At 36.3% G+C, this 10,210-nt stretch overlaps 1 protein-coding gene across 4 annotated transcripts in view; it reads left to right on the top strand.

Moving 5' to 3' along the window:
* LOC107741840 (unconventional myosin-VI) overlaps positions 1-10,210 on the top strand; it is a 72,200-nt gene that overhangs the window by 21,749 nt on the left and 40,241 nt on the right. For all 4 annotated transcript variants that reach the window (XM_016554620.1, XM_016554618.1, XM_016554619.1 and 1 more), the window contains 11 exons: positions 444-535; positions 787-859; positions 2,117-2,244; positions 3,960-4,055; positions 4,304-4,474; positions 5,381-5,419; positions 6,687-6,780; positions 7,840-7,970; positions 9,285-9,362; positions 9,508-9,637; positions 9,759-9,849. In XM_016554620.1, the coding sequence (XP_016410106.1) occupies positions 444-535; positions 787-859; positions 2,117-2,244; positions 3,960-4,055; positions 4,304-4,474; positions 5,381-5,419; positions 6,687-6,780; positions 7,840-7,970; positions 9,285-9,362; positions 9,508-9,637; positions 9,759-9,849 (1,123 nt within the window). The remainder of the gene's footprint in view (positions 1-443; positions 536-786; positions 860-2,116; positions 2,245-3,959; positions 4,056-4,303; positions 4,475-5,380; positions 5,420-6,686; positions 6,781-7,839; positions 7,971-9,284; positions 9,363-9,507; positions 9,638-9,758; positions 9,850-10,210) is intronic.

Below are 10,210 nucleotides of genomic sequence, written 5' to 3'. Positions count from 1 at the left end.
ATATATACCTAGCACATTACCCTCCACTGGGTGTAGAATGAGCAGCAATAAACTACATTTTGGCATTTTATTATACTTCTGTGGATATTTTGGTGAAAGTAACTCAAAAGTAACTCAAAAGTAGTGTAACGCATTACAATTCAGAGACAGTAATATTGTAATGTAACTAATTACTTTCAAAAGACAGTAACTAGTAATATATAATGTATTACATTTTGGAAGTAACTTGCCCAACACTGGATATGAGTCATTGAATATAACAGACAAAGTGATTCATTAGCTATTAGCTTGTCTTATGCAGAAATAAGGTTGAGAATATGCAGTAGGATTAATGATAGTTAGCTCTCACTAACAGTGTCTCTGAAATAGTGTAACTGTTAAATGCTTTTAGATATATACCTAGCGCATGAATCACAGAATGCTTTTTTTATATTCCTGTTCAGAGTATTTTGAGCACAACAGCTTCGAGCAGTTCTGCATCAACTATTGTAACGAAAAGCTGCAGCAGTTTTTTAATGAACGCATACTGAAAGAGGTGAGTCATCAGTGTTATTGGGATTTTTAGTATTGATCAGTGAATCATAACTACGCCCTTCTTAAAACTGACGCATGAAGTCATTTCATCTGTATTCTTTTTTCTTTGCAAGCACACAACTGTTCCGATTTAATGATTCCAGTTTAACTTCTTTTGAGACGTTCTTGTTCCAGCAGATTAAGTTAAGCATTTTCCCACTTTCAGCAAAAACAATGCACTTTTATCTTGTGTTGTTTTTTTTTTCTCCCCAGGAGCAAGAGCTGTATCAGAAAGAAGGCCTGGGAGTGAATGAAGTTCATTATGTTGATAATCAGGACTGCATAGGTCAGTGTCCCTTTGGCTGTTAATAACAATGTCCTTCCTCCATTCCATTCATTACGGGATGCACTATGGCCCATTGACGCCAACTTAAATATAATGAAGTCCTCCGCACGTAGAAATGCTATGGTCTCTAAACCCAATGTGCTACAGCACAAATGTAATTTCTTCTCAAATTCTGACCTTCAAAGGTCAAAAAACTGTTCCCAGATGACAAAACATAGTTATTTGTATACATCGCCATGTCTGTTGCTGTCTGGACAAATCATGCCGAAGATGAATATTCCAGCAGAAATCCATGCTGGGTGCCTGAGATAACACAGGAATGAATCCTGGGAGAAACCTCTCTTGAGCTCTCTGGAGAGGGTTTAGGAGATAAGATGAAGAGCTCGCACTGTTTTAGTTTTTTAATGCCGGCTTTAAAGGTGATCACTTGAGCAGTGCAGTCTGACCCAAATCACCCTGTCAGAAACAGAAAGTCAGTTCAATCTCAGGACACACAGTGAAAGCTTCACCCGGTTCACTGAATACAAATACCATCACCAGACCGAACAGTGCTGTCTGGAGGTATCCGAACCAATGCCTTTTACCTTTTTAGTCGGTCAGTATTTTAACCCCTAACGACTTATTGAAGATCTTCCTCGTATGTATTGCAAAAGAAACCACCTCTTTTTTCTTTTTTTTTGCCCAAGCTGTCAAATCTTAACGGCTTGTGTGAGTTTGCACAGTATGCAGGTGGCTTAACATAACATCTTGCGTCTGATGCGGCGCAAAAAGCAGGCACAAAAACCCTTGCATATCGCAGATGTCACTTCTTTTCCAAAGGGAAAAACTCACTTTACTTTCGCCAGCTCTGCTTTTCCTAATTCTCTCGATAGTGATGCAACACATGTCCTTGTGACTTCCAAATGGACGCATAGGTCCTTTCCCTGCATGTCTCCTCATCAATCACCTCACAATTATACTCGGGTGTCTGCTCATGCAAATACATGGCTGCGCTTGCATCCGCACCTCTCTCACCTGCGCATGTCTCTGATGAATTATGCATATGACGGATGCCTTCACACTGATTATCAAATAGGTCCATGTGTGCCTACAGAATTTGCATTCGTCCATTAAACTTGCTGAGTTCTACTTCACTTTGGGTAATACCTTCGGCGGGGGGATTGAATATATTAATTTACTATTCAACTCTAATTCATTCACATGAAAAGTTTCTGTCGTCAGTCCCAAACTTCTCTCTGTGACTTTACTGCTTTGCAGATCTGGTTGAGGCAAAGCTGGTGGGTATCTTGGATATTCTGGATGAGGAGAACCGTCTTCCCCAGCCCAGTGATCAGCACTTTGCAGAGACGGTTCACAGCAAGCACAAAGATCACTTCCGTCTCACTGTAAGATATGGTTTGGTTCATTCCAAAAGCCAATCGATTACCTCCATTGATCAGAGCATTCGGCACGGTCGTCTGTGAGTGACGTCACCTCCCAATACAAACACGCCCCCTAGTATAGTCCCGCCCCTGACGATGATTGGCAGCTTTCCATGTAGACATCGGAAATTCAAATGCAAAAGGAATTGCGATTCCATTTGAGTTTTGGCAGGTTACATGCCAAAAGAGCGAGAGTGAAAAAGCAGACTGGTAATTAATATTCCTATTTAAATATGACAGGCTCGTAACTCCTAAGACATGGGAAATACAGTTGCAAATGGACTTTGGTTTTTCATTTGAAATTTGGCAGTCACTGTGCGTTCGCGAAAGCGAAAATGCAAACGGTAATGCAGGATTTACAATTGCATTTGGATTGTCACAATTTATGCGTCCACATATTAAAAACGCAATTGAAAATACAATTTGCAATTCCTTTTGAAAATTGTCAGGAATATCGTTCCATACAATACAGTATAGCAAAGAAAAAAAAACTTAAACTACCAGCCTGCAGGATAGTTTCATACAGCCCCTCAGTAGTTAATAGTTTATCCTTCGTTCTGGACCACAGGTCAGTTTTTTTCACTCTGCATTTTCATCTGACCTTCAGTGTCAACATGTACATATCTTAATGGATTGTTAAAGAGTAGCCTAATATTTAGAGGAAGATGGCGTAAGAGATGGAATACGTTTTTTTTTTTTTACATACATCCTCATTATTCATCATAACCTATAGGCTAATTGAATACATAGGCCTGTATTCAAAAAATATACAGTGTAATTCAGATGTATCTCTTTGTCTGGGATTCATCTGATCTGTCATTATTTAATTATTCAACTAAATTGTCAAAATGCATACATTTACTTGAATGTTACAGAATGTTTAATTTAGTATTTCACGTTACTGACACTTAAAAAAATCATAAAAATATGTGTTTTAAAAAACGTAGGGGGGCTCTTTTGCCCTAGATAGGGAGTCATCTTACCACAGTGGGGAAAGATGGCCTTTTTTCCTGATTTTTAATTTTGTGTTATAAGAATTAAATTAGCAATTATTTCCATTAATTTCCCTAAATAATATATTGGATGAAGCATCATTATCCTGTTATCCATTCTAATGTTGTTTCCAAATATGTTACAGTTTAGCAATAAATTCACACCTTAAAGGGATAGTTCACCTTCAGTTGCTGGTCCCCATTGACTTGCATAGTTTTTTTTTTTTTTCTTCTTCATACTATGGAAGTCAGTGGGGACCAGCAACTGAAGGTGAACTATCCCTTTAAGGGAGGCATCTTCCGCCATCAATATTTCCATGTGGCTTATTACAACAAACATGTCTTATGCTAAAATTAAATAATACATTAAACTAAATATAAACTACAAATATGCATAGTGTACGTTTTTTGGCATTACATTAGGCTACTGTAACTTAATGTGCTTGAAAATACAATGGCACAATGCATAATTAGGCTACATTTTCTTTATGTAAAATTGTGTTTGCTACTTTATTTCTTTTGATTTATGGGGTTAAATATGACCAGGGCATTTCTTGGTAGTTTTTAATGTGATTCACCCTGACAGTCCAAACAATGTCAAGACCCAAATATGAAGGAAGTAGTAAAAATACAGCTGCAAAGATGGATTTTGCTGAAAGTTTAATTCTGTGTGTGTTGGTTTTTCAGGTGCCCAGGAAGTCAAAGCTTACAATCCACCGGAATTTGAGAGATGATGAAGGCTTCATCATAAGACATTTTGCTGGCGCCGTGTGCTATGAGACTGTAAGGTCCCAATTCACTTAGTTCATTCTGAATCCCTTTTTGTATGGAAACCATCTTGTTGTTTTAGTTCTGTAACGTGACAATGTTTAACATAAGTTAATTAATTTCTGCCACACTGTAAAAACAATTGGGGCCTTGGGGGAATCCCTTTGGTAAAGTTGTTGGTTTTTTTGTGAGGTTGACTTTGTGTTTATTTCTGTGTCTTGTGGGTTTTGTGTGTGTGTGTATGGTGTTATGTGTGTGAGCAGACCCAGTTTGTAGAGAAGAATAATGACGCCCTCCACATGTCTTTGGAGAGCCTGGTGTGCGAGTCGAAGGACAAGTTTGTCCGGGATCTCTTTGAGAACAACTCCAATTCCAAGGACTCAAAGCAGAAGGCTGGCAAACTCAGCTTTATCAGTGTGGGAAACAAATTCAAGGTGAATCTGTCCTTTAGCTTTACATTACTATTCTCCTGATAGTCAGGTAACACATTTTGTAAAAGTTGTTAACAGGCCTGAAGATAGGACAAAAAAAAAATTAAGGTCTCAAAACTACGGGCTTTCCTCAGATTAGGAGTTCCTCAAATGTTTGTCTTTAGACCGCTGTAGATTTTGTTTTGTGGGGCTTGCTATTCATCAAGTTGTTTTCTTTTTGTTCCTCTTGGTAGTTTTTGAGATACGTTTTACCTTTTACCTGGTGATCTAATTCCTTTCCTTCTAACATTTGCCCTTTCTCCGTCTTCCTCTCTTAGACCTTCTCCTGTTTCTTCAGCCTTTCCCTGTGAAAAGTTCTGGGGCTGAAATAAATATGTAAAGAGAAACAAGGAAAAAAAGTGAAAAAACTGAAGCTTTTGTAGGGTAAGCCTGGCTGAAATATTCAGTGCCGGCACCACAGCGTAACCTGCAACCTCATAAACAAATGCAGATCTTAGTTTTCTCCCACCCTTCTCTTCAAACCGCTTTCACCCACTTGGTCCATTGCCATGTCTTTGTGCCAGTGTGGCTGCCACATTTTTGGTGTCTGTTGTAGTTGTTTGTCATGAAATCATACACATGGAATTTATACATTAAGAGAACCTTCACTGTAAACACATCACCATGCCATTTATGTCACCATTATATACTGAATTTGTAGAAAAGATCTTCACAGTTGGACTAATACCGGCATAATGTATGACTGTAACTTCCTGTGTGTGTGTCAAAATGTGTGATACCATTTGCATGGCAGCACAATTCTACAACTGTGTAAACTGATTTTTATTTTAATTTTTTTTACGAAAAGATACTCTTAATTAAAATGTACAGTACTCACTCTCACATTTCATTTCTGATTAACTTTCATAGACCCAACTGAACCTTCTACTGGAAAAGCTACGCAGTACAGTGAGTAATGGGTTATTTACTCATTTTAAAAACGTTGGCCTTGTTTTGGTTATTACTGAGTGTGTCTAATGCATGCCGCAAACCAGGCGGCACAGCAAATGATGCAACGTGACAGTTGCTGATTTATGGCACTAGTAAATGACACATTAAAATTAACAAAATATGCTTGTTTGCTTTGCATGTCAGGCTGTCTAAGTTGGCCGTTCTTGGCCAGAATATGCTGTATGGACCCTTTTCACAGACTGTGCAATGATGCAAAAAAGTAAATCTAGCTATTGTTTTTTATATTTTATTTTGTTAAATGATTTAATGCATATATTTAACACCTTAAGATATATTATCCTGGTATTTAATAACAAACAAAAAAAGTCAATGGTGCTGTAATTAATTTTTATTTATTTATTTATTTTTAAAATACAGCTGCTAAGCAAGTGGCTGTAAATTTGACATCTTTGTCTATTTTGATTGTTAAAATTTATCTCTGCTTTTGCAATTTCGTAGAAACACAATAGTGTTTTTTTTGTTTATTTTTTATTTTATTCGCTGTTGCTGAAAATATTGTCTTTCATTTACACTAACGTTTAAACATTTGGGTCAGTAAGATTAAAGAAAAAAAAAAACATTTATTCAGCAAGGATGCATTTATTTTAAAGTGACAGTAAAGATATTTTTAATGTTACAGAAGTTGTATTCACTATTTCAAATAAATGCTGTTCTTTTGAACTTTCTATTCAGCAAAGAATCCTGAAAAAAGTATCACGGTTTCCAAAGATGTTAAGCAGCAAAACTCTTTTCAACATTGACAATAATTGGAAACATTTCTTGAGCACCAAATCAGCATATGTGACCCTGGACCACAAAACCAGTCATAAGGGTCAATTTTTTTAAATTGAGATTTATACATCATCTGAAAGCTGAATAAATAAGCTTTCCATTGATGTATGGTTTGTTAGGATAGGACAATATTTGGCCGAGATACAACTATGAAGATCTGGAATCTGAGGGTGCAAAATATATATATATATATATATATATATATATATATATATATATATAAACGTAAAATATATTATTGTAACTATAAATAATATAATAATTTCTCATGTGTATGTGTTGTAAAGGGCTCTAGTTTTATCCGTTGTGTCAAGCCTAATCTGAAGATGGTGAGCCATTTGAAGGAGATATATATATATATATATATAAACGTAAAATATATTATTGTAACTATAAATAATATAATAATTTCTCATGTGTATGTGTTGTAAAGGGCTCTAGTTTTATCCGTTGTGTCAAGCCTAATCTGAAGATGGTGAGCCACCAGTTTGAAGGAGCTCAGATTCTTTCTCAGCTTCAGTGCTCGGGTATGTATACAATTTTATAGGTGTATTTTTTAGGTTCCCAATTCATTTCGCAGCACTTGTGGTAATGCTTCAAATATTTTAATTTAAGAAAACCTGTCACAAATATACAGCACTCATCAGTCGCAAGCTCCGTTTTAAAACAAATCCTGATATTGCCTATGGTGCGGCCATATTAAATGTGAGCTCCACTGATTTTTCATTATGTTTTGGAGGTGGTGTTACCACAAGAGTTTTTGAAGGTTGCTGTTATTGCTTTTTATAGGCTGTTAGCAAAGTTTTAGAAATAAACTTTCAGGCAAGAGATATAAGAAAAGTATATCCTAGGAGCTGCACTGGTATGTCGATTTGCCAATTAGTTCGATACTTTAGACCTTCGTTGACTAGTCGTGCACCACATGAGATAAATGTAGACTCATCAACTACAGTACTTGCCTAGTAGCAAGTAAGTACTACTTAGTAAGTTCTAAGTGTCCTAGTTTATACTCCTATAAACTCATTCTGTGAATTTTGTTGACAAAGGCAAGCACATATAGTGTTCAGTTACAGGTTGAGTGCACATTACAAAGAATAAGATGTTGAATCTCCCTTTAAACTTGGTTCATGCTTCAGCTCTGGTCTGTAATGCAGTAAATCCTGTATCTTCACTGGCTACATGATCTGTACTTCTCTTCTCCTCTCAGGCATGGTATGAAAATTTAGCTTTGCCATCACAGGAATAAATTAAATTTTAAAATGTATTAAATTAAAAAAAACTTATTTTAAATTGTAGTAATATTTCTCAATATTACAGTTTACTGCATTAAAATTCAATAAATGTAGCTTTGGTGAGCATTAAAAAACGTATAAAAAATACATTAAATTATTATTATTATTATTATTTTGAATTTTGTTGACAAAGGCAAGCACATATAGTGTTCAGTTACAGGTTGAGTGCACATTACAAAGAATAAGATGTTGAATCTCCCTTTAAACTTGGTTCATGCTTCAGCTCTGGTCTGTAATGCAGTAAATCCTGTATCTTCACTGGCTACATGATCTGTACTTCTCTTCTCCTCTCAGGCATGGTATCAGTGCTGGACCTGATGCAGGGTGGCTTCCCCTCCCGAGCTCCGTTTCACGAGCTTTACAACATGTACAAGCAGTACATGCCCAACAAGCTCACAAGGCTTGATCCTCGACTCTTTTGCAAAGTAAACCTCTATTGTTTTTGATCTTGATTTGCATCTAAAATTAATAGCTCTTTCTATTCTTATTGTTATTCACATGATGTTCTTGTGTATATAATTAGGATTAGTATGATAGATGATGGCTAGCTGGATTATTTTTAGAAAAGGCTATATGACCTTTCATATCCATGTGCCAAAGCACGCACAGAGTAATCCCTCATTGATTTCCATGATAAATGATAGTGGTTTATCATCGGTAGTTACAGATGCATTTGAAAGTCAAATTGCATTTTAATCATACACCCGTGGTTAAATATAAAGTATTTACTTCATCATAAAATGTACAATTAGATCCTATACTAATACAGTATATGAGCAGGCTGCAATTTAATGATTGATTGCAGTTATTGAAAATTACTTCTTTATTCTGACGATTGCATCATGCTTGTAATGCAATGTCTAGAGTATAATTAAGGTTTAACAATAGGTTTTTTTTATTCCTGTCAGGCCTTTATTTTGGATTTTCACATATTTTAGGAGCATTTTTTATGTCTGAAAATGTATTTATATTTTTCTTTAAATGTTGTTTTTCCCCCAAAACCCAAAAAATTGTTTGCAATTTATGTTTTTCATTTGCAACAACAGCTGGAAATCTTTACCTCTATAATGTAACTCTTTGACCGCTATAATCTTCATAAACACTTTTGCTGGAAAGTGGTATAAGTTGCAAAACATTACTACCTCGGTTACAGTGTGGCCATGGTGTTTTTGCATCTATCTGGTATTTCTGAGCTGTCAGTGACAAATCTGAATTATTTACTGGCTCATTGGAAAGGAAAAGTCTTTTAAAAGTCTATTTTCTAATTCTTAGAAATGTGTTACTTAGATAATGAAAAATCAGGCCTTTAGTTTGGATTAGCATATTTTAGGAACATATTTGCTTTATAAATGTCATTTTAAAACGGTTTACAACAATTTGTGTTTTTCATTTGCAATACCAGCTGGACATTTTTCCACTATAATGTAACTCTTTAACAGCTACAAACTTCATAAACACTTCAGCTGCAAAGTGGCAGAAGTCGGAAAACATTACTGACTTGTTTATTGTTTTCAAATCATTCTGATTCTAACTCACAAGTCACTCTTGCAATAATGTTAAAAACAGCACCGAAAACCAAATGTTTAAGTTTCCAAGGCATAAAAACATCAAATGTAACATCATTGAAATGAACGAGCATAAGCACAGGCTCGACGCCGTCATGCCATTCTTGTTGATATCTGATAGACATTTAATAAAGTACACACTGCACTGTCTGATTATATTGTCTCCTTCTGCAGGCTCTGTTTAAAGCACTTGGCCTCAACGAGAACGATTACAAGTTTGGCTTGACCAGGGTTTTCTTTCGCCCCGGGAAGGTGATAATTTCTTATGATATTTCTCATGAGGGTTGGGATAATACAAGACTGTTATAACCGCTGTACTTTTTCATTAAGCTGGTGCACATGGGAACCTCGTAAATGCAGCTATATAAATCCTAACGTGTGTCTGTGTTTGCCTCAGTTTGCAGAGTTTGACCAGATCATGAAGTCCGATCCGGAGCACCTGGCCGAGCTTGTAAAACAGGTCAATAAGTGGCTGGTGTGCAGCCGCTGGAAAAAGGTCCAGTGGTGCACACTGTCAGTTATTAAATGTACGTCACCCTTCATAACCACAGTAAACTGCCTTTCAAAAAAGCAATTAGAAGCATCCCACGCCCTCCCATTCACCTTTGCAGTGTTACATCGTCTTCCACTTTCTTTTACTTGGCACAGTGAGGAACAAAATGAGCTTCAGGGCCAGTGCCTGCATCAAGATTCAGAAGACTGTTCGCATGTGGCTATGCAAAAGAAGACACAAGCCTCGGTATGTACACACACACACCAGCATGCCTCTATTAGTGACCGTGATTTCTCATGCATTGCAAACTCAGTGTGAGGATCTGTTTTCCAACACTTACGTCAGTGTGGTGTCTCTGTGTTGTTAGCATCTATTTGGTGTTTTTGGAAAGCTGTCAGTGACAAATCTGAATTGTTTATTGGAAAAATCTTTTAAAAATCGAGTTTAAATTGTATTGCAAAATGTATTCTTTGTATTCATGTTTGTTTCATATGGTTTTGAAATTTTTTATTAGGGCTGCACGATAAATCGAAATGGAATCGAGATCGCGATTCGACAGAAGTTGCGATTGTCATGCGTATCTTTCAGTGAAGCACGGTTCTGTAAA

This window comes from Sinocyclocheilus rhinocerous, unplaced genomic scaffold (genome assembly GCF_001515625.1).
Source record: "Sinocyclocheilus rhinocerous isolate Xijiao unplaced genomic scaffold, SAMN03320098_v1.1 scaffold1157, whole genome shotgun sequence".
In the NCBI taxonomy this organism is placed as follows: domain Eukaryota; kingdom Metazoa; phylum Chordata; class Actinopteri; order Cypriniformes; family Cyprinidae; genus Sinocyclocheilus; species Sinocyclocheilus rhinocerous.
The sequence above is the reverse complement of the archived record's forward strand: the minus strand, read 5'-3'. Positions and strand labels throughout refer to the sequence as shown.